The sequence below is a fragment of the Clavelina lepadiformis genome, chromosome 4 (genome assembly GCF_947623445.1).
Source record: "Clavelina lepadiformis chromosome 4, kaClaLepa1.1, whole genome shotgun sequence".
In the NCBI taxonomy this organism is placed as follows: domain Eukaryota; kingdom Metazoa; phylum Chordata; class Ascidiacea; order Aplousobranchia; family Clavelinidae; genus Clavelina; species Clavelina lepadiformis.
In genome coordinates, this window is record NC_135243.1 from 2,863,967 (window position 1) to 2,889,052 (window position 25,086).

The 25,086-nt window shown below is 37.4% G+C and overlaps 3 protein-coding genes across 4 annotated transcripts; all 3 read right to left on the bottom strand.

Annotated features, from left to right (window-relative positions):
- Positions 1 to 12,082: 12,082 nt before the first annotated feature.
- On the bottom strand, positions 12,083 to 16,462 carry LOC143453405 (5-oxoprolinase-like). 2 transcript variants are annotated; one of them, XM_076954746.1, is made up of 4 exons: positions 16,226 to 16,462; positions 15,881 to 15,996; positions 13,426 to 15,540; positions 12,083 to 13,111 (listed from the first exon to the last, which is right to left on the bottom strand). In XM_076954746.1, exons 1-3 carry the CDS (start codon positions 16,303 to 16,305, stop codon positions 15,500 to 15,502), a joined length of 237 nt encoding a protein of 78 aa, XP_076810861.1. In that variant the 5' UTR covers positions 16,306 to 16,462; the 3' UTR covers positions 12,083 to 13,111; positions 13,426 to 15,499. The 2 variants fall into 2 exon arrangements, with proteins under 2 accessions (XP_076810861.1, XP_076810860.1); XM_076954745.1 differs by having other exon boundaries at positions 16,226 to 16,424.
- An 878-nt stretch (positions 16,463 to 17,340) lies between these two features.
- On the bottom strand, positions 17,341 to 20,870 carry LOC143451810 (uncharacterized). Its single transcript, XM_076952549.1, has 4 exons — positions 20,825 to 20,870; positions 20,598 to 20,686; positions 18,505 to 18,601; positions 17,341 to 18,331 (listed from the first exon to the last, which is right to left on the bottom strand). Exons 1-4 carry the CDS (start codon positions 20,868 to 20,870, stop codon positions 18,198 to 18,200), a joined length of 366 nt encoding a protein of 121 aa, XP_076808664.1. The 3' UTR covers positions 17,341 to 18,197.
- LOC143453401 (uncharacterized) lies at positions 20,830 to 23,121 on the bottom strand. Its single transcript, XM_076954738.1, has 5 exons — positions 22,966 to 23,121; positions 22,661 to 22,879; positions 22,153 to 22,290; positions 21,250 to 21,487; positions 20,830 to 21,114 (listed from the first exon to the last, which is right to left on the bottom strand). The coding sequence occupies exons 2-4, from the start codon at positions 22,859 to 22,861 to the stop codon at positions 21,473 to 21,475; spliced, it is 354 nt and encodes a 117-aa protein (XP_076810853.1). The 5' UTR covers positions 22,862 to 22,879; positions 22,966 to 23,121; the 3' UTR covers positions 20,830 to 21,114; positions 21,250 to 21,472.
- Between the last annotated feature and the right edge of the window lie 1,965 nt (positions 23,122 to 25,086).

Below are 25,086 nucleotides of genomic sequence, written 5' to 3' on the forward strand. Positions count from 1 at the left end.
CATCAAAGATGTTAACTGAGTTTCCGGCATTGACAACTTGTCTGCAGAAGATTCCCGATGACGTAATACCCTGCACAGTGCATCGCATTATGTATTCAGGCGAGCTGTTTACGTGTAACCTAAAGCTAGTCAATATCACCAGAAATACGAAAATTAATCGACCAAGAAGTAAAAAACTGCTGGACGATGACATCACTTGATATGATATCATACGTGATACGATATGACATATATGATACGATATGACATATATGATAGGATATGACATGTATGATACGATATGACATATATGATACGATATGACATATATGATATGATATGACATGTATGATACGATATGACATGTATGATACGATATGACATATATGATACGATATGACATATATGATACGATATGACATGTATGGTACGATATGACATATATGATACGATATGACATGTTAAATACGATAGGACATGTATGATATGATATGACATGTATGATACGATATGACATGTATGATACGATATGACATATATGATACGATATGACATGTATGGTACGATATGACATATATGATACGATATGACATGTTAAATACGATAGGACATGTATGATATGATATGACATGAATGATACGATATGACATATATGATACGATATGACATATATGGTACGATATGACATATATGATACGATATGACATGTTAAATACGATAGGACATGTATGATATGATATGACATGTATGATACGATATGACATATATGATACGATATGACATATATGATATGATATGACATGTATGATACGATATGACATGTATGATACGATATGACATATATGATACGATATGACATGTATGATATGATATGACATGTATGATACGATATGACATATATGATATGATATGACATGTATGATACGATATGACATGTATGATACGATATGACATATATGATATGATATGACATGTATGATACGATATGACATATATGATATGATATGACATGTATGATACGATATGACATGTATGATACGATATGACATATATGATATGATATGACATGTATGATACGATATGACATGTATGATACGATATGACATATATGATATGATATGACATGTATGATACGATGCGACATATATCATACGATATGACATATATGATAGGATATGACATGTATGATACGATATGACATATATGATAGGATATGACATGTATGATACGATATGACATATATGATACGATATGACATATATGATATGATATGACATGTATGATACGATATGACATGTATGATACGATATGACATATATGATACGATATGACATATATGATACGATATGACATGTATGGTACGATATGACATATATGATACGATATGACATGTTAAATACGATAGGACATGTATGATATGATATGACATGTATGATACGATATGACATGTATGATACGATATGACATATATGATACGATATGACATGTATGGTACGATATGACATATATGATACGATATGACATGTTAAATACGATAGGACATGTATGATATGATATGACATGAATGATACGATATGACATATATGATACGATATGACATATATGGTACGATATGACATATATGATACGATATGACATGTTAAATACGATAGGACATGTATGATATGATATGACATGTATGATACGATATGACATATATGATACGATATGACATATATGATATGATATGACATGTATGATACGATATGACATGTATGATACGATATGACATATATGATACGATATGACATGTATGATATGATATGACATGTATGATACGATATGACATATATGATATGATATGACATGTATGATACGATATGACATGTATGATACGATATGACATATATGATATGATATGACATGTATGATACGATATGACATATATGATATGATATGACATGTATGATACGATATGACATGTATGATACGATATGACATATATGATATGATATGACATGTATGATACGATATGACATGTATGATACGATATGACATATATGATATGATATGACATGTATGATACGATGCGACATATATCATACGATATGACATATATGATACGATATGACATGTTAAATACGATAGGACATGTATGATATGATATGACATATATGATACGATATGACATGTATGATACGATATGACATGTATGATACAATATGATATCGTTAATGAAAAACAGAACTTATTGTTTTTGCAATGATATTTGTTCTTTAAACAAATGTATTCTCAAGCTTAATTTATAATTGCCAGTCTATACATGCGCATATAATTCGAATGGCAAGAAATTGTTTTCCACTCTTGATATAACAAGATCTTATTACAATGTGATAGCATAGAACCTAGAGGCAGAATCAAAACCGCCTTTTCTATACAAACGGCAAATCATCTACACTTGTGCAAATATTTGCTTTGGCTCGGAAAATAATCCACGAACGTTTAATTTGCTGATTAGTAAATTGCTTGAAATATTCGAGTCATTTTGAACGTTTGAATGTGCTAAACGACAACGGTTTATCACTAAAATGAACGAATGCTGACAGATGTACGCAAAGTCAAAATTAATCTTCCTTGGATATTTGATAAATGGTGTCGGTGTCAAAGCATCAGATCTATAACATGGATTTAAAACGTCACTTTGACGCTTTTACGTTTTAGCGCAAAAATAGAATGGACAAGGCACGCGCTGAAGGCTTTTGAGGTCGGTATTTCACTCGATGTTTTAAATTTATCTTGTTACGTGACACAGGGACATTGCCAAACAGACGGTACTTTGCTCACTATGGTGAATTACAAATAATAATCACCGTCCAACAGTAAAGTTATTGGGTCTACAAAGCTTTTTATTACATTTTAATGAAACATCTCTATACTGCCTATAGGAGCCCGATCTGTGGTATTCATGGTGTTCGGTACATTCATGGACAGCTTGACCTAGGCGCCCTACGTCATGTCATGGCGACAACCTCCATTGCGATAATGGAGGCTCGTTTTTTCCGATTTAATAATTGTGCTAATGTCGGACGCTTGCTTTGTTTACGTTCGACGGCGGGCACCAACTTAACGGCGCGATACTCGAGTTTCTAAACTGAAAAAAGCGTCAGTGAACTCGTCAGTGAAGTAACGAATAGTATCGGTCGTCAGTTGACAAAATTTCTCGGCGTATTTTTCGACGGGATGTAACAATCTTGCCCACGGTGGCACTGACAGCGTCACTCGGTAAACCCGCTTACGGTACGTGATGAACGACGCTATTTTTCACGCTGCAAGTGACGCAACATGCGCGATATTCCCTTCGATAGAATATAAAGTGATATATGTGTTCACGCTCGCTTGCATTGACGTGACCCTTATGTACATTTCGTGACCCTTACAGCAGCAAAAAGACAATTGAACAAACACTTCATTGCGTCTTCGTACACGAAGGCATAAATATCTCTGATAACTCTCAGACCGAGCGCAATTTATGATTCAAAATCGTCGACAAACACATGTTTCACGAAATGTACTTACTGACACGAGGATACTTTGACGTCGGCAAACTATACCCTCACGCTACTAGTGCAAAAGTTTAAACAGCCTAAAGAGTGCACTGGACTGTTCCAACAGACTCCAAACACTGGAAGTTCGATCCTGTCTAAAAACAAACATCTCAACATCGATAACCATCGATAACCAAGAAATTAAAACAATGTTATATGGTAGGTTGACAGTTACAGCGCCAGAAACGACGCAATGCACCACTCGCTTGGTGGCGATCGCGCAACATGCGTCCTAACGCCTAAAGCCGCACTGGTAAACAACATAACCAAGAAATAAAAACGGTGTTAACAACCACCACCCCGGAGTGAATCCAGTGAATCCCGAGAGACCTGGCTCGTTGCCCAAGAGATCAACGACATTAACAACTCTACTACATTCGCACACACACGCACACACACACGCGAGAGACGAGAATTGAGCGATGATGCGGTCTACAACAACGGACACGACCTCAGGAGACTTTCAACTCCTGAAGCTGCGGGAATTGTGCCACGGAGTCGATCGTTGCCTCTGACAACCAATCAGCAGCTCGCCCCTCCGCCGTGGCGAACCAATATTCGCGGCAAGAAGATGCAGCAGAGGGCTGGGGACGCAAACAACGACAACCAGTCACAAACGCCGTACAAGGTGGTCATAGAAGAGAGATAGAAGAAGAAGAGAGATTTTCATAAGAAGCATAGAAGAGAGATTTTCCAAAAGCGCGAGTTGGTGATGACGCAGTGACGGTATCGAACTCGGGTATTTCCCAAATAGAAAGCCCGACAACGTTTATTGTTGTTTTCTTAATAACCGGTTTGGAACAATGGCATCTTGTACTTTGGTTGTGTGTGAACGTAAAACAGGAATTTCCTAATAATCTCGATACTTCCTTTTATATTCATATTAGTAGCTTATAGGTCAATTAATCCGTCAATTCATTACTGTACTGAGTAGTGTGGTATCAAGCTGTAACTGATGTTACGCCCTGAATAAAAATCTCTCAGCGTCGTTACTGTGAGTTGACCCGGAGACCGGTAAGGCAGCTCAGCTATTAATGTGGCAGGTTAATTAATTATTAGAGATTAAGTCCAAGTATAAAAGAATGCTATATAATTGTGTCACAAACCCATACAATGAAAATAAAAAATTGTTAAAATGACTGCTATAACAACAAAAGATATGACATCCCCAAACTATATTAATAACATTTTTTATAAATGTTTGCTACTCTTGTGAATGACTCGAGATCCAAGAGATGCAAGTTTTTGTGTCAAGAATTATCCGGTCCATGAAACCAGGTTTAAGTTTACGTTGAACAGCGACACCCTTGGCCGTGAGTGACTTTATACAGCAAAGTATTGTCACGCTACTGCCACCAGCCGGTCGTTTTAAAGCCGCATTTATTTACTCCACTCAGATACCGACGAACCCCGAAAACACGATTATATTTTCTAAAGTCGCCAAACCAAGTGACAAAAATAGACAAGAACGAACATTAAAAGGTACTTATTGGTGAGAGGCCGCCCATGAATGTTAAACTATGTGAGCAGCAGCACATTTTATACTTTGGGTACATTCCACGATGAAATGGTGACATAATTTTGAACAGAATACACTGTGCACCGGAAAATCTTGTTTTGTTATTCATTGTAAAAGAGTTAAAAGTACCGTGAAAAGATGAACAACCAACACTTCCTGATAAATCGACGCAGTATTTAAACATAAAGGAAATATTTTATCATTAAACCTGAGATTTCAAACAATGGCTGCTGATAAGGGCGAGCGATATCACGTGAGTGTTTGCGTAACAGAAATTGATTTAATTCGGGTCTAGCGCAGGTAGCACTCGATGATTGTATTACGTCAGAAATTTTTATCAATTATAAAATACTAAAGTGCGCAAATAAGCGGATGCATTTTGTAAAGACAAAATTAAAACAACTAACTGGAAGGTCCAAGAAAGGACAGCGTTTCATCAAAATATTTCTTGTTAACTCAGCACGTATTTTTCAATTTAGCCATTTTTATAAAAGTGAACAGGAAATTACGGAGCAATTGCATGCAATAGAATAGAAGTTTTCACGAGGCCGCTGTAACACACCGATGTTGCTCTTATTTTGAAGTGAAACCGAAGATTCAATGTCGTTTAAAGTTTTCTCAGTTTCTGACATGTTGCTCCACCACGTCTGCTTTGATCAAGCTCGGGCGAACAATCTATGTCATTTATGTTTCCATGAATGGAAACCGCTAGACGGAGGGACGGAGCAACGATGTGTCACGGCATATTTTTATACACCTGTGTTTAGAACGTGTACATTTTATATTGTATCACCCAATTTGTAAGACACGTGTTCACGGTGTGAGTTGTTACCTTTACCAGACCCACTGCATTTTAGTTGTACTGTACTCCATTTGTAAGTCATTTGCTTATGGCGCACAATGCTCATTTGCTCCACTCTTATGGGTTTGTTTTAGTCCAATGCGTTGACGTCGAGGTCTCTTTTATTTAAATTGCTCCTGTAAATGTCAAATTCAACCAATAAAATCGTTCAACATTATTTCTTCGAAAGTCAATTCCGGAAACGCGAATCATAGACATCAAAAACATCAATTGAGTAAGGTCGTGGAGTGAAGTGAAATAATGTGTCTATTGTCGTTGCAGAACTTACTAACTTTTGAAATACTAACAATACAAACATCGAGTGCTACCTGCGCTAGACCCTAAATAGATCAACTTCTGTTACGGAAACACTCATGTGATATCGCTCGCCCCTTATCAGCAGCCATTGTTTCAAATGGAAATTTTAATGAGCAAAGTTCATTTTTCCGCAAACAAGCGGATAAGTTAAAGTGCACTAAGTTGAAGCTTGATCTCACAAACTTGTTTTGCAAAACAGGGAAAGTGGGACATCTAACGATCATCATTGTTAATTAGTCGAAAACCAGATTTTTTGAACGTTTTTCAGGTTTCACCATTATTGCATTGTGACACAACAAACTTACTAATTCTGACTTTAACAATAACATTTGAGCGCTTAAAAGAAATCACCAAGGAATTGAAAGCCATACCTCGATGTATGCAGATGAATTAATTTCAGCGCCGCAGTCTATTGGAACCTCCAAGTATTAAAAACACGTGATTCGACTTGAACTTGCACAAAAACTACAACTTGAAATGAGCCACGAGCGATGAGAAGTCATCAGTCAACTATATTTTATATGTATATATATATACGTTTAATTTATTTTATTACTGGTATAGGTTTGAAACTTAAGCTTTTTAATCGGTCTTGGTAGACTTGCCGGAATAATCTGCAACTTAAATGCGAAAAGAGGAAACATCTTTGAGCCATGGGTTTCAATTTTTTAACAACATTAACCTTAACCCACCGTGACCACAAATGATAAAGGCTTGACTCGTGTTTCTCTAAATTTATTAAGATTTTATGTAACAAAGGAATTGCTTCGAAAACAAAACAGGTACTAAACTGTTTGTATTAGCTATGAAAACTATTGTTGCTTGTTGATGGGATATTGTTGCTGTGTTGGTTCTTTAGTGGTGATCGGTTGTAGGCAAAGGCAAATATTTTAACTATAGACTTTGCTAAAATGGTGCCTTCAAGTTACAATTTGTCAACTGAAGCCGATTGTTTGTTATTTTTTATCTAACAAAAAACATGGAGGTTATAATTTGCAAGAGGAGATGCGCGCACCACGTCCATATGAATGATGCGTCCATAACGTCCATAACGTCCATATGAAACTCACCATAGCTCCCCTGCATGATGTGAGGGATAATTTATATCGATAGGCAATATGGTTGCACTTGTGCATTGCTTGTGAGACGTACCATATGGTCATGACGCATAGGTTAAGAAATACTGACGTAGAAGTATACAAGACATGCACGAAAGCAAACCGTCATGTTTAACTTAAATTATAATTATTAGCATGACGTCACATCAACTCATCTTGAATTTTTTTCAAACGAGCCACGAATGTCAAAGCAAATTTACTCGCGTTAATTCGTCGCAAAAATTTCCCAGAAACTGCGCCGCGGTTTCTTGGTTAAACAAAAACGTTGCACAGGCAAAGCTTTCTGCTAACTCGACAAAGTAATTAAAACAAAGAATATAATCAATGATTAACTGAGCAGAGACAAGTAAATTTGAGTTATTCATTAAGAAGTTGGTCGACCTTTGTAATGGGCGCTACCATGTGCGTCATCACCAAGGCAGCCAGCAGGCTTGTGACATGCCGAAGCTTATAAAAACTTTTAATAATGAAACAAAAATTATTTACAAAAACCAGAAGGGAAACTTTTCTTTCATTATCTTAAATAGTACTAACCACTCGATGCACTCAAGTTCAAAAGCGCCATTGGCAAATTTTTTGCGCTATCCAGCCCATACTTTGCAGGGAAATTAAAACGGGTTGTTGAATATTTAATACTTTGAAATGTTTTTCGTTTTTGTGTGGTCTGGGTCATGTTTGATGCGATAATAGATGATTTAGTTTGATCTAAATGCATGGTAGAGAGCATCTGTGTCGTAATAATGCGGCCTTTGATATTTCACTGATACTGTAGCTGGATCATTTGAACGGTAACAATCAAATAAAAAATGAGCGACGATTTGGAACTTGCACAAAGACCAGCTCATAATCGTGGCTGGAGCGATGAGGAATCATGGCCGGGTTTAAGTCGTGCAAAGTCTTTCTTCAGTCCAAGGATAAAAATTGTGATGTCATACCAGTTAAAATTTGCGCTAACCCTTGTACAGGGAATTATGATATCGCTTGGAGTTTGTTATTGTGCTACACAGAGGCGATATGTATAAAGTCAAACGCCGTAAGCATGTTGCAAGATTTGATGTGAGTCAAATCGTGAGACATCTTATACGAGGGGCACCACTTGCCAGATAGGTCACCAATTCTATGAAGTTACGTCACAACTGCGAGTTCAAGTACACAGCGATGGTGAAACCTTGTCCAATGCGGCTGGACCAAGATTGTCTATAAAATTCGAGGCTTGAGTTTTGATGTATGTCTGTCATATTTTAACAGATTTGGTTTTTAAAAGTGAGGGAACCCGGCCCTCAAGTATAAAAGCGGAGGCCTAGGCCACTACAGACCTTTTGTCACAAAGGGCCCATTCAGCCCCTTTGTTCCCACCATCTATGACTTTACTAAAACCATTTCATACACATGACAGTTCTAACTAAAATGACACAATGAAATTTAACCAATGTTATATAACTAAATATCTAAACCACTATGCATAATACAACTAAAAATCTAAGCAATTATTTAATGCTAACTAAGCAATTAATAAATTAAACAGACAGTCGTTGTAATAGTTTAAAGAGTTTCAGGATTTTACTGAAGGAAACGGATGACCTGTTATCGTGTACACATTACGTCATTTTTCTGACTCATAATTTAGTTTACCGACCTTCATTCACAAGCTTAAAAATAACCTCATCTCAGCAACAGCACGCGCTTTGGTGAATCTTGAAGAATTTACTCAAAGTTACAATTACAATAATTAAATACTGCACACACCTTGCCAGCTTCGGCAATTTTTTAATTTATGTTGAATGCAGATTTTTACATGAACGATTTTACAGGCTTTTTATAACGGAAACCATGAATACATCATCAAATCATTACATCATTATTACATCAAACTGTTCCTTAACTGAAACACATTCATTGCCAGTTAATTAGCTAATTACCGACTGACAGTTACCAGAAACCAACTAACTTAACCCCACACCTCATGCAGTCTAGCTTATATAGAGGAACAGACTTCTTCTTCTCGCTGGAAATCATTGGTTTTGACTCATTGCTGCCACCAACTGATATCAGGTTATGTTGAAACATGTGGTTTAGTAAATTTACATCTAACAATTCACAGTGACCTAACTGGAATAATGACGGTTGGAATTTACACACAAGACTTGTGGATAGTAAGGAATTTTAACAAAATGTAAGAACTTCATTGAATGAATTCAGTGTAAATTATTTGATATTTTTAAGGTATCTGGAATTACATTTTTCTTTTGACTTGTTTCTTTACTAAGCAGAAAGCTAAATTTGTTAGCTTATTTCTTTGCATTTGTTTTCACTACGACTATGATAACTATGTCTCTAGCTACAAGTCGTGCTTCGTTATTCAGTTCAACAAATTTCACAATCAATCTACGTCATCAATCATTGAGACGGAGTTGTCTAAAGCTGCCCTGAAAAGCAGCTTACTGGAAAAATTGATGCAGTGAAAATCACAAAATTTTACTCCATTCCATTACAAGTTGAAACATCACCATTTTGGTTGGTTGGTGCGTTAAAGTACTTTACATAAATTGAAGATGATTTAAAATCAGTTAGCAATGTTATACGTTGACAAAATCTATTGGCAGTAACAGTTACGTAATGCTTCATGACGCGAATATGAACAACAACGAAAATCGTCCCGTTGAAAAGTCATCTCGCATAAACTGGAATGCCTAAAAACCCCAGATTCCAATTTTCAACCTGGGATCGAACAAATATCATAGTTACGTCATAATTGCAACTTTCTTCGGTTAAGATCATTGCCAGGAAGTGTAAATTTATCACATGTCTGTTCGCAAATGATGTCATAAAGCAACAAAATTACTTCATATAACAAAAGTTGGCGACGATGTAGGAGGATTGCCATTTTATAAGATGTCGATGTGATCTACTTTTAAATACATGCTTTGTATCAGAACTGCAGGTTTAATATTTGCTGAGGTCAAAGTCATAAAATAACGAAGGACAAATAAAATCGAAAGGCCACACACTTCAATATAGAAGCCTCTTTGGCTAAGTTACTGTAAATGATTCACAAATTTTGTTTTAAAAACGCTTTTATAACATTTGACATTCATAACGTGTTATATACGTTTACTTGCTGCTGGTAGGCTACATAATAGGAAAAAACACTAAAAATCGTATTTCTTGTATAGTTTAGTGTAAAAGCGAAATAATTACCTCGTTCTATTTGTTCTGGCTAACCTAAGCAAAAAAATTATGTATCAACACAGCTTTTGTTGCGTAACAATAGATAATGTTAAAATAAAACGTATTGTTATCAAACAAAATTACCCTTTGCTCTGTATAAAATAATTATTATGAAAAACACAGGAGACAACCATTATTTTGCTTCGTGTACAAGCGATTACTTAAGACCAGCGCAGCAAAGGATATACAGTAGAATTCGCTTAATTCGGACACCGGATAACTCGGACAACCGCTTTATTCGGCCAAAATGCTCGAGAACGGAACAAAAGTAAAAATTGAACGTAAAAAACTCCTGTTAATTCGGACAATTCTCCGCTTAATTCGGACACAGTTCGCAATTCCTATCGTTAGGTTATGACAAAATAAACAGTACTTCGTTCGTTTTAACACAAGATGCAGTTGCATTATGAGCGATTATGGTGAAACAATGACGATCGATGCAGTAACAATCGACAATGAACTCATATAAGGCCGTGCCAGCTTCATAGTCGCTTTTACTTCGGTACAATTGTGTCCATCTTGTAGAACAGAATGGTACAGAAAAGTTTTGCCGAAAAAGTGAAATTGTTCACTAAAGTAAACGAAGAAAAAAATAAAGACGCTTGCTTCACAGTTGGGCAGTTAGCTGCGTTGGTGGGGATATCAAAAAGTGCGTGTATGTGTGTGTTACACAGTAATATACAGTATTTGTTGAATCGTTTGGTATCGAAATACTGTACAATACAACTAACCTGAAGGTATAACTCTTGTGCGTTTTATGCGATCAGTGCCAATTACTGCAGTATAGCGCAGCTGCAATTCATTTATTACGCAACAGTACAGTATTTTAAATGCATTTTTTGCCTTTATGCATGACCATGAAACGAACAATCGATTTTCCGCTTAATTCGGACAAAGCCGTTTCTCCGCTTAATTCGGCCAAAAGTGAGCGGAACCAAAGTGTCCAATTAAGCGGAATCGACTGTACAACGTACACATAAAAGCTAGGAATAATCGTAGCGCCAACACGTGAGGTAGAAATAAAGGCAAACGGATCGGTTATTGATACGCGATAAGGCGTGGGGACGGTCAATGAGGTCATAAAATTGCGTAAATGTGTGGTCAGACGAGTAGTTGTGAGACGGGACCTTGGGTAGATACAAACTTGTCCTAAAAAATATTTTTATCTTGTAGGCCGTGTATAATCAGTATCTGCTGTAAGTTATCTGCGTCTGTCTTTCCTGCGTCGTTCTCCGCATCAGGCTTGTATGTGGAGTAAGGAGGAGATTGCGATCTCTCCAATGCTGGGCTGCAAGGTCACTCACAAGTAGTCGAGGAGCTTCAACAACACGCATCAGGTCGCATGGAGCTGGATTTAGTGTCTGGCTGGTGTTGGAATAAGCTGCATTTCGTTTTCAGTGAATTATCTCGCAAAATTAAAACTTGTAGAAGCAGTGCTGGGGCTGATGCACGTGACAAGGTTTGAAAGGGCGACAGCCAATAATACGACCAGATGTTCTTTGAAACTACACCGCGGTTATTTTGTATTTTATATTATTACCGCTGTTATTTTGCGAGTGACGCAAAAAATATTATCTACGAGTGCATCAAAATACGGCTTAAAAACGTAAAGTTTTGACAAAATTCAGTAAATTTAGAAAAACATGAGCCGAGTTAAAACATTCGCTATAGAACAGAAGTTAATAAACGAACATAAACACGCATACATCGTATATCGGCTTCACCACAATGAAAGAAGGTCAAAGGTCAACCATAGAGTTGTGAAACTTCCTTTCACTCTACACTGACAGCGTTAAATTGTTTCGAAAGAGAATCTCTCCCAAAACCCCGTCCCCGCCCCTGTAACGTCACTCTCCGCTAGTGCCCGGAAAAAGTTGGAAGTTCTTGAGAACGACCGGATAACTGGATATCGGGGTCGAGTAGGAACCAATTCGGTCAATGTGGACGTGGATAGGGTATTTGGAGTATTCACTTGGGTATTAGGAGGTGGATAGGGGCGAGGCAGCCCTGGTTAAGCGGGACGTCGTAGCCCACCATGCACTTGAGGGAGTAGATGATGGCAGACTTGGTGATCGCTCTCGGCGCGTTCAAGTTGTTTATCACCATAAGGGATGTCCCCTCGAAATCGAACGTCGCGCTTCCCTCCTTCAAGTCGATCTCCACGCGGAGGTTGATCACTGATCCGTCGTCCATCTTGTCCGAAGCGCGAAGTACGCCGTCCGTTGTCGTGGAGACGTCGCGCAGCAGATTTCTGACCGCGACCTCGGCGAGGTGTTGGATGTGTGCCATGTAAGCTTGGACCACGTCCAACCCGTAACACGATATAAGCTCCTGGACCAGGTGGATCCCCTAAACAGAAAGCTTCGTTGTAATGTCTGTGATTGATACAGTTGTGACGTCACAAAGACACTTGCCTTCTGGTTAGCGGCAACTAGCGCTCTCAAGTCGGCCAGGTTGCCATGGAGATTGTGGGTCCCGCTGCAACGAGCAAAATCGCCGGGGAGCATGAGAATCGCTGTCACTTCTGTGGGGTCACAAGTAAAAACAAGTTCAACAGGGTTTAAAAATAATTCTGACTTAATAGAAAACCAGAAACCAATTCATCGTTTCACTTAACAACTACCATGAAACTTTTCAGCATCATATGATATGATAAAGCAGTCATTCACAACATTATCACAATCACAACCCATCATAAATCACAATCTTCACATAATGTTTCAGTAGTGGTTGGTTAACACAAACACCATTGTTAAACAACAACAATGAAATGTTTCAAACATCATATGATAAACTTTGTGATTAGATCTATAACATTTATCACATGGTCATACTCACGGTGAGATCAGGAAGATGAACTCCTTCAGCACATGGATGATTGGAGAGAATGCAATCTCCCTTATTGATATCTATCGCCCACATCTGGTACTGCACACCATCCTGCATGGCCCCTAGGTGGACTGGGATGTGAGGAGCGTTGGAAACAAGACCACCATCATGTCCGAAAAGAGCGCACGAGAAGTCAAGTCGTTCCTGTCGGTTCATGTAATGTTACACAAAGAATATTGAGTGTTTTCACGACACAGAATGATCATAATAGAATTACAACTGCTCAGTTATCAAGAACATATTTGCACAAGCAAGTCTGGCAATATACACAAGACTATACAGGACTTTCAACAGCTGAACCACAGATAAAATGTCAAGGGCCGAGAAATCTTGGTGCAATAAATTCGCAGAAATTAGACCAAACAAGTAAAAGCAGTTTTGGACGATTATCTAGACCAGTGATGCACACAGCAGTCTCCAGCTTAAGTACGCAACTTAAATCTGGTCGGTTTGTGCGTAGTTTGCAATGTTTTTGTTATTTCTTCCCTTGAAGTGTGCACAGTGACAGAACTACACATCGCAATCAACCCTTTTAAGCCGTAACAATTACACAAGTATAATTTAGTCTGCTGGGTTTACGGTTATGACAACAAATGCACAGCTTGGTCCTTGAGATGAACTTTTTAATTTAGATTAGTAAAGTAGGCCTAAGTATCAAACTTGTAATCGCGAATAAGTTACCAGGTCAGTGGAATCAAATCTGCATGCACTATATACAACGCTTGCATGAGATGGGTGCAGAAGTGAGCTAGCCTGCAGTAAAATTGTACAAGTTTTTGCAGATGAAATGATTGTGTTAGGTGGTGAGTATAATTGCACAGTAGCTTTCTCCTAGTAATCCTGTACTTTTAACTGCGCATGATGTCAAGCATTTAAGTCAGTGTTTCTCAAACTTTTTGCGATCGCGTACCATTCATTCGTTTTTTTTGCTACACTGCGTACCACCTGGCTCCTGAATGACTTATTTTACTCAAATATACCGGTATTTATTAGTTATTACCGTTATTACTATACCATGAATCCAATGAATAGCAAGAAAACACAATTTAATTTGATAGATGCAACTGTTTCTTCTGCACAAGCTTGTCTATCCGGGGCAACACATTATTCACAGCACATCAAAAATCATGTTCAGCGGTACGCGGTACCACTTAAAAAGCTCTCGCGTACCGCTAGTGATACGCGTACCACAGTTTGAGAACCACTGATTTAAGTGAATCTCAGAGATTAGAAGTTATCACCGGGTTGAGGGTGCCAGCTCCTCCAAGTAAGTATAGTTTTGCTCGGAAGGACGAAGTGAGTGAAGACATTATTCCAAAGGTTTAGAAGAATCATCAAGAAGTTATTCGAAAATGATATCCTTTGATGTCTGAAGAGACCAAAACAATAAAATTTCGAGAATCTGTTGGTCAATTTTCTGAACTGGAGGATATGTTGTATGTTTGGATTGATAGCATGCGTCGCACAAGCCTTCCACTTCCACCCTCATTGGCCGTTTTTAAAGCAATACAAATCGCTGAACAGCTATTGATATCAGAGGATGACTTGAAAGCTTCATGGCAGTGGCCGATTCCGATCACGTCGTGGATTGCAGAAAATTCTTCTCCACGATGAGAAGATCCCGAGAATGTTTATAACATGGAGCAAACTGGGTTATTTTTTCAGCTCTTGCTCATGCCATCTGGAGATTTCAGCACTAGCCGAGGAAAAAGAAAGCTAAAGAACGAGTGTCACTGGTTGCTTGCGCAAATGCCACAGGAACGCATAAAGTTCCTTGTACATTGATTGGGAAACCAAAATTTCCGGCTTGTGTCAACAATCGAGAATGGCCTCTAAAGTACTATGTCAGGGTAAAGCATGGATGGACGTTGACAGGTGTTGGAAATGGTTCAATAAAGTTTTTCATCCTGAAGTGAAGAAGAGAACAGGACGCTGGGTTCTCCTGTAGATGGACACTGGCCCTGGTCATTCTTCTGCTTTTGAGAGAAACAACGTCAAGGTGGCATTTTCCCTTCCAACTGCACTAGCTGGAAGCAACCATGCGATGTGGGTATAATTGCAGCACTAAAGAAAAGTTGAGATATTTGTATGTTAAAGATGTTCTTAGCCTTTATGAGCTAAAAGAGACTTTGAAGTTACGCAAACAAGAGCAAGCAAAAAGGTTACCCAGAGGGGCAGCGGGTGTTGCCTATGGCAACCATCATCTGCTAGATGCAGCGAATTACGTCAACTATGCATGGGATGCGATATCAGAATCAGCGATAGAAAACGTGTTTAAAAGGGCTGAATTATTTCCATTAGAAGGTGGCATTGTTGATGGATGAAATCTGATATGATCTTATGTCCAGGATACGAGAACTAGATATGAAAAAACTGTTTAATTTTTCGACATGTGGTGGCTTACCACTCGATGTCACTAGAGCGTGATCTTCAATCCCAGAAAGTCCGATACCTCCAACTCTGCCCCCGTCGTTGATGATGTCACGCCCTGGACTGGCAAAACCAAATCCTTTCTTGTATCTGCAGATGCGTGAATGAGTTTGATGTTAGTGAACTAAATAATAATGTTTGAATAATCTAAAAATTTGAATGCTAAGTTTTAATGAAACGACAGCGTAGCTGTTGCATAGTAATTGGTTGTGAACATTCTACAAATATCATTCGACAACAACTTATACATGGATGAGGTTCTTTGCAACTAAATGTGGAAAATACTTCAAACTGCACCAGTGTTGATCTTAGAACCCACCTGGCTTGGAAAGTCGGCAAAAAGTCACCAAACTTTGATGCGACAAAATCTAAGTCTTTCACCGTGGAAGGCTGACACATGAGGGCGCAGTCGGTCCGCTCATACTTCGGATTCAAATAAAGATCGGTTTTGATCCTTTCAGGGGAAACCCTGATCTGATAATGCTTGCACACACTCGACTATAAGCTCATCAATAGTGACATCTAGTGCAGATATGGGCTCTGTGATCGAAATGCAACGAAATTGTTCTCAAAAGATTTATATCAAACAAATCAGAAAAGAACAAAATATTAGGTAATTGCAATCATCCAATTTACCAATACGAGATTATCAATTAACATATGTATATTGAGATGTTTATATGACATTTTATTATCCAACCATTACAGCGAGATGATGATTTAAACTGTGATAATACACTGTGATGTAACAAATTGGTAATAATGAACTAAAATAACTGTCGCAAACTGTTAATTAAAAAAAAAGACACCCAAATGAATTAAATAAGTAAAAACATTCGGTAAAGACGTAACTATTTAATCTTGTTTAAATAAGAGACAGCCTTTGTTGTAGAGAGAAGAGATTGTCAAGTTGCCTGAGCTACCGCAAAACTAGCACTAAATACACATGGACCACGAACGAAATGGCAAATTTTTCGTGGCAATTCGCCGTGAAAAATATCGGCTTCGTGTGCTCAGGGATGAAAACCTGGTGTGTGGTTGGAAATAATGAAGCCATGTTGCATAATGTTGTCTGATATAATCAGGTAATTTCATATGATATGATACCAACTAAACAAATGATTGTTGGTAACCACATAAATTACCACATCGGCAACTAAATTGCCAAATAACCACATAGCTGGTAAATTAGGTAACCACATAATGGTGGTGGTCCCAGCATAAATCGCAAACTTCTGATAATGTGTTAGTAGCGGTTGGTTAACATAAACACCGTTGTGAAACAACAATGAAATTTTTGAACATCGTATGGCAAACTTCATGTTCAGATCTATAACATTTATCACATCACCAAGCAAATCACATGATCATACTCACGAGATTGATCAGGAAGATGAACTCCTCCAGTACATGGATGGTTGGAGAGGATGCAATCTCCTTCATTAATATCTATCGCCCTCATCTGGTACTGCACGGCATCCTGCATGGCCCCTAGGTGGCCTAGGATGTGAGAAGCGTTGGAAACAAGACCACCATCATGTCCGAAAAGAGCGCACGAGAAGTCAACTCGTTCCTGTCGATTCATGTAATGTTACACAATAAACAATGAGTGTTCTAATGACACAGAATGATCATAATAGAAATACACCTACTCAGCTATCAACAACGTATTTACACAAGCAAGTCTTGCAATATACAAAGACTAGACAGGACTTTCAACGACTGAGCCACAGATAAAATGTCAAGGGCTGAGAAATCTTGGTGCAATAAATTCGCAGAAATTAGAACAAACAAGTAAAAGCACTGTTGGACGATTATCTAGACCAGTAATATAAAATAACAAACATGTATAAATATGACAAGTTCAAGCCAGACCTTAATGTTAGTGGATATCGCTGTCCGTTGTAGAATCCTACCCATCTGTTCTGCAATGCTCATGAACCTTTGATGTCAAAGGTCAGAGGTTATAATATAGTGATGGGGTTAGTGATCCCAGTATAGCACATAACCCATAAAAGTTAATTGGGAATGACAAAAAACCCAACCACGCCTTACAGCTACCCCAATAATAATTGTATGCATTTGGTATTCAATTTCCCAGTTATTGTCTTTTGGGTAAATTGTTAGTCATAAAAATCGCTTTGAGAAATTCAGTCCACCAAATAACACTTAACAATAACAAATATCACCTATTTAAAATAACGGAGAATGACAAAGAACCCAACCACACCTTACAACTACAACAATGGTCATTGCATGCATTAGATATTCAATTTTCCAGTTATTGTCAGTTATAAAACTTGCTTCCAAAAACTGTATCTACGAAATAACACTGACCTGTGTGAAAATATAGAGAGTTGGATGGCGTCCAATTCCTTGCCAATATGCTTCGGCTTTCCCTTCCCTATCATGATGGTGACGTCACCTGAATAAGCGAATTTTCACAAAATTACAATTTCTAATCGCGGCAAGCTACAATGATGTTGTCAGTCTATCATGTAACAAAAAGACAACCCTCAACACAATCTAAAGTGATGTTACCATGATGTCATAATGCAATACATAGTCATACGCAACCATGATGTCATAACGCAATACCTTTCTTAGTCATCTTTCCCTTGCAGTCAGGTTCCACCAAGATTGTGCTGATTTTGTGGATGATAATCGCTGGACCGTGAATCACCTGACAAATCCTCTATGAAAGTCACAAAGTCACAATATTTTACAAAAGGTAAAGATAAAATATCTCAAAAAGATCGAAAGAAAACAAGATACTCAATACTATATAGTATATACAGTCGAAATCGGTTAATCGCATATCGGTTAAAGGCATAAATCGCTTAATAGCATTGCATTGCATAATCCCAAACCATTCCCATTCACTTGTGAAGAAAATTCAACGGTTAATCGCATAAGGGTTAATCGCATAAATCGGTTAATCGAATAGGTTTTCTTGATTGATTTGTAGACTTGTATCACTTAACCGCATATTTCCTTTGATGAAGTGTTAAGTCGCTGAAGATTATCCTCACCAATAAACAAAAATCATCGCCAGATCTCTCGCAAGGCTATAGAGACAGTAGCATGTAAATGATTTGAACAATAAAGTAAAACTTCACGAAAAAAAGCCTTCTCTACAGTGATTATGAACCACAAAACTACGTTTCATTTAAGGATTGTTACGGATGGTTACATCACAATAGAACAACAAGACTAATTTTTATTTAAGCATTGTTACGTCGCAAAGCGCAAACCACTGCAAAAACGTAGAATACCTGTACTGTACTGTAGCCTACGTATACGATATAAAATGCCAGGAAATAGTAAGCCAGCAAAGCGAAAAATTTATGTCTGTCCGATAGAATCCTTGTTATTGAAACATTTTTTGTGTCGAAATCGAAAAGAAGGAAGCTCACTTGTTGCGTCATAATTAGGGCCATTTTTATTTTGACCTAAAAAAAAAATTTTTTGACTTTATTTTTATCAAATTTTGACTTTATTTTGACCTAACGAAATTGCTTATTTGTAGAGGCCACAGTTCTTCCTCCAGTTACCCAAACATAATATTTTGTCGATTTCAGACCCAAACGTAATATTTTGTCGAAAAGTCAAGGTGTTTTATGGATTATAAAAAGTGTGTCGTGTTTTTTGGCGATAGATTTAGGTAGCTTGTGTTATTTTGTCCTTGTGAAAAGTTCACTTTGCCTCGATTTTCTCCGCATGGTAAATTCTAATAAACAGCAAATTAAACAGGGAATGCTTGTTGTTGCTCCAATCCAGCTTGATGGCGTTTACTTTTCCTGTGGCTTTCAACAAAATACTTTTTATCGCACTTTTATTGCATTAAATTCATCAGAAAAATCTCGAAAAATCCGTCTAACTTTTGCTGAAGACGATTTAGCTTGCTTAGGCATTTTTGTATTACAGAATGTCAGTAGGCTATTCCTAAAATCCAAACTGTTGATCTTCGAAAATACCACGTTTATGAAGAGGAAGTGTTTTATAAGAATTATTTAAATACGTAACAATGAATAAACAATGGACAATTTGCGATAAAAGTTACTGGTGATCCAAGTGGGCATTGTGACTTATTTCCTGCTTTTATGGATTAATATGGTTTAATTGTGTTGCAGTTCCTGATTTACAATGCTTCCACGAGGATTTTTACAAGAATTACTCTCAAGAAACACAAAAACTTTGTAAAAAGCCATATTTTGACAAATTTTGACTTTATTGAAAATTTTGACTTTATTGTAAATTTTGACTTTATTTTGACCTATAAACTTCTTAGAAACAATCCCCTAGGTGCTGAAAACAACTTTATTCTTTGATTCGTGGTCAGACGAGGTCCTTAAAAAATTTTGACTTTATTGACTTTTGCGGGCCCTAGTCATAATGCATTGTGTCATTCAAAAAATCGGCGCCGGTGTTTAAAAGAGAATAACGGAGAAAATGTAGGAACACATACACCGTTTAATCGCATAAAAAAGCTTGGCAAATTGACTATGCGATTAACTGATTTCGACTGTATACACAAAAATATAACAAAGCATGTAGAGTCCAAACAACACATATAAGCACATATCGGCACATTGAAATAAAAACAAACTTTGTCCTGATGTTGACATTAACAGGAAAATTTGTGTCATTGTTGAAATTTTGTCTTAATTTAAGATTTCAAAATAAAATACCTGTGGCGCTTGTATGGTGACACCAGCTGTAGTAGACTTGAACACATGCTCATAATCCCCGTCGTATCGACTTAGATCTGTTGATGTTCCTGTGTAAATAGTGTCATAAATTTCACGATGACAACACAAGGACATAACTTACGTAATCTTATTAATATTTACCTAGCTTGCGCATGCATGCAACATACATGCTCATACTGATACTGGATATCCTAGCGGCACCATACCTCCCATGTTGCACCCAATGCTGGGTTGGTCTTCAAATGATGTCATAGTGTACCCCACTACGCCACCTGCTGGGCCGGATAATATTGCTCTATTTCCATCGAACCTGAGCATTGAGGAGTGTGAGATGTTGTATTTTATATCAGAAGACGGAAACATTTGATGAATCTTTTCCGACTCAAGGGCTGTTTGAGTGTTGAGTTTTTACAGGCGGGCCAGATCATAGGCACAAACGATGTCATAATTAGTTGGAGCTGTTACTTGCTCCTATATCTACTGTACGTTCCTCAATCTACAACACAGTTTGCAATGATAGGTGTCACTTCGTTGGTAGCTTGCTTATCGCTGATTTAAATGAATATGACGATCTGTTGTTATACTTCATGTTAATATAATAATATAATCACAGCCTTACGAACAAACTTACTTATCAATAGGAGTGAGGTCACCATCAGACTGCGTAAAGAGCGAGTTGATGTCTATGTTGCTGAGGTCAGACTGAAAGCTTCTATATATTCTTTAACTCACAGTGTGAGGTAGGCATCTACGCATGCAGCGAAGTCGTGCGAGACAATCTTGACCATGGACTTGAGATGATAGTTAAGACTTGTTTAAATCTCATCTCCATGGCAATCTTTTTAACTGCTACTTCATACTCGGAAAAGCTGCATACATAGACATCTGATGTCACAGTTGAAGGTTAAAAATATTAAATTAAACTTGATTATGCAATAGCATAATGACTAATCAATATATAAACACAATAGACCAGCATCACAAAGTGAACAATAACCATTAACCAAACAATCGATGATGCAAAGTTTTGCGACGACAACTTAAAGCAATCGAGCTTAAACAAGACTCAAACTCAGCATTCTTTTACTTTTGCTGCCAAACAAAGCAAAACAGTTGTAAGCACCAAAACATATGCATTGCCAAGCTGTATGTAATTTCAATCTAACAACAGCATAGACTCACATGTATGAATGCATGACAGCATCAAACAAATAAACTACTATAATTACGCAGAGAAGTGAGGCTTACTTCAGCTCTTGCCTGACACTAACATAAGCGTAGGTGCAGTTCTACAACCAACAGAAAACTAGGATATAATTAGGAATAGGAAAGCAGATCAAAAAGGTTAAGAACCGCTGCTTTAAATCAAAGTAAAAAGTGATAATAAACTCATCTCTGACGAAATATTAAACACCATGAAAACTATAAAATAAGCAAAGACGAAAAATACAAAACCCACATTTAAAGTCACCAGTAGGTAGTAGCTGAATACAACTGCATTGTCAACTGGAAACATCAGAGTTAATAAACTTACGAGGTCCAACATTTTTGGTCTTGATTGGTTTCCAAGAGGATCTCTCCAGCCCTCAGTGAGAGCAAGTGCCATTCTCTCATCTTTCCTCTCGAGGAGAAAATTTGTGGCAACGGTCGTTCCCATCCGGATGAAATCGATCTTAATCAAGTCGAGTGATTAACGCATTATAATTTTCAACTCTTCAAAACAAAAATAAACTATGTATACATAATTAGGCGATCTATAGATTTAAACAGCATTTCATAGCAGTGGTTTTAGCCAAGTTGACAAATGGTTAAACTTGTGGAGATGATGAGAAACTAACATTAATTACAGACAAAATTACAGGCATATTTGTAATTAAGCACCAACAATAAAATCAAACTACATTTGATAATAATCTTTTTAGCCTCGTCAACAAAGCAAAAAATTAAACTTGAAGGAACAATGAGAAACAAAATTAATCACAAAATTATGATAAACTTTTCCATATATATAGGCTTTATTTATGTTTATTTTTGTAACATACCTTTTCCATAATGCTTCGAATTCCTTCCCTGGGAGCATCACAGTAATTTTGTGGATCGACAGACAACAGCTTCATCACTTCGACGCATAGGTCAGTCAATTGGCAGATCTGTGAACTACTTCTGCTGCATTTGCAATGAATGCTTTCAATATCGATAATGAAGTTAGGACTAGCATTTTTCATGTCTAGGCTATGTAGCATAGGCCTAGGCCTACTACACTGGAAAAAAAGTGACCGTCATCAGTCCAAAATTTTTATCATTGACTATTAAGACGTTGATTTCGTTGAAAAAACATTGTCCATACCTTATTGTGGTCCAAGTCATACCCATAAATCTGCCTGCATACAGTTTGCAACTCCTTTTTATGGCTGACTAGGCTACGTCCCACCGATGCACTGGAAACAATGATGGCTACAACTAAAACCCAGTGTACGATGTGATTGGCATTTACTTCGTTATAAGTGAAAGATTAGTGGCTTAATCTCATTCGCGTTATGTAATATACGAAGCCACTTGACACAGTCAGAGTTTCTTACCTAACAGTTGCTGTTATCGCGATAAATATCACATTAATATTGAGATGGTGACATTTCGTCACTGTTTAATTCAAAACCTTCCTTAGAATCCTTATCCATGCAATGCCGTAATTTTATGAACTTTGTTACTAGGTGCAAGGTTAAACAAGGTCGAAACAACTTAAAAGTAATCCTGTGTAAGTACAATAGGCAGACATTTAATACAAATTTCGTTACCCTAATTACTTTCCTCAAAATATAAAGACCTTTTTTTAACAATCAGGGAATGCTAACGTGCACAAGTGCTACGATTCTTTGATTTATTTTTCACATAAAAACACGGCATTTATGCCAACAATCACAACGAATATGTTCAAGATAACCTTAATTTAAGCTAAAATATGTGGTTCCTAACTATATAATAACAAATGTTATGCACTTTGTTAGAACAAATTCAAACAGAATTACAATCAAACAATCCCACTAATATCGATTATTTGAGGAATTAAAATTTTACTGTTCAACTTGTAAAATGGAAAATCCTGTATACTTACAACATGTAAATATTTAATTTCAAACAGTTCACTTTTTGCAATGCTGTAAGCATTTAATACCTCGTCCTCTGGAATCACTACATACTTTCTAACAAGAGACACGTACATAGTTTCACACAACATTACCAATTCTAGTCTCCCAAAATCAGGAAGACCATCTTGAACATATGTAGCAACAAAACACCGAATGTTACATTATGTACCGTAAATTTCTATCCATCGAAAGTACGAACGATTGTGTGGCATGACGCTGAAAAAAGTCAACACATCGGCAGAAAAATTGTTAAACAGATGAACTTTTGGTCCCAGAGTATACTTGGACGCAAATAAATTTTCGTCTTGCAACAACATACAGAGGTGGCGTTGGTGCTTTTCTGCCAAAAACTTTTGAGTGTTTTTGAATGAGGTTCTGCAAGTTAAAGACTTGAAAAGAGAGTGCTTCGCTTCAAACCACCGAAAGAGCTTTTTTTCGTTTACATTATAACCTAGAAAGTAAAGGAATTGTGGAGCAGCAACTGACAAGGGAATCCTGAGCATGGCAGAGGTAAGAAATTGAAGCTGCGTGAGGCCATTTGCTTTAAACGTTGATATAACCCTATGGCAGAATACGTTTTTATATTTATTGTAGTTCAGGTACTTGCTTATCTACTGTGTCTACCTAACCATGAGGTCTGAGAACACGACAGGGTAACGCAGCAAGAACGCGTAAGAAAATCGTGGCCTCATCCGGATCCTGTAAAACCCACCCAGCGCCACAGACATCGCCATTGACTCGAGAGTTTTACGTAGTTTTAATTCAGTAGTTTAATAGTACTGGTTTGCTGCCATGCTGGCGATGTAAGTTTGAATTTATTTCAACTTTTATCCATTGTTCTCCATTCTCTTTTGTCCAAATTGACGATATTTGTTTGAATCTGTTTCACGACTTTTCTCCATTGATGGCTGCCGGTCGACAGGATTGGAATCCGGTTGTTATTGTTGGAAAACAGCTTTTTTAACGCTTTTCCTTGGTTGGATTGTACCTTGGTCGCCTTTGGCAGGTTTATGTTGTTTTGTTGACTATACCTTGTGGAAAGGTGAGAGTTGGAGTACGCTTCCTTTGTTAATTGGCAAACAGACGTTCGCATGTTTTTTGTAGCTACCTAGTGCAGTGTATATCGTCTTGGTTGGAAACCTTTAAGTGTGCCTACCAATGAAGACGATTACCTTTGATTTTTTTGCTTCTTGTTCCTTTTTTTGTTGGAGTAAAGGATCATCTCCTGATCAGTGAGCACAGCCCAGTTGTACCAGTCCTTGTCATCTAAGCCAATAGGATCAGGTTTATTTGTGTTAGCCTGGTGGCGTTATCAAGATGTT

What these genes read in the sequence shown, in the direction of transcription:
- LOC143453405 (XM_076954745.1), bottom strand. Translation starts at nt 12,876, where the DNA reads ATGGCACACATCCAACACCTCGCCGAGGTCGCGGTCAGAAATCTGCTG.
- LOC143451810 (XM_076952549.1), bottom strand. Translation starts at nt 20,870, where the DNA reads ATGACATCATTTGAAGACCAACCCAGCATTGGGTGCAACATGGGAG. An exon ending in CATTGGGTGCAACATGGGAG is followed by an intron (nt 20,687 to 20,824) that starts GTATGGTGCCGC and finishes CTATTTACACAG; the next exon opens with GAACATCAACAGATCTAAGT. An exon ending in GGGAAAGATGACTAAGAAAG is followed by an intron (nt 18,332 to 18,504) that starts GTATTGCGTTAT and finishes TCGCTTATTCAG; the next exon opens with GTGACGTCACCATCATGATA.
- LOC143453401 (XM_076954738.1), bottom strand. Translation starts at nt 22,861, where the DNA reads ATGCTACATAGCCTAGACATGAAAAATGCTAGTCCTAACTTCATTATC. An exon ending in TTCGAAGCATTATGGAAAAG is followed by an intron (nt 22,291 to 22,660) that starts GTATGTTACAAA and finishes GACTTGATTAAG; the next exon opens with ATCGATTTCATCCGGATGGG.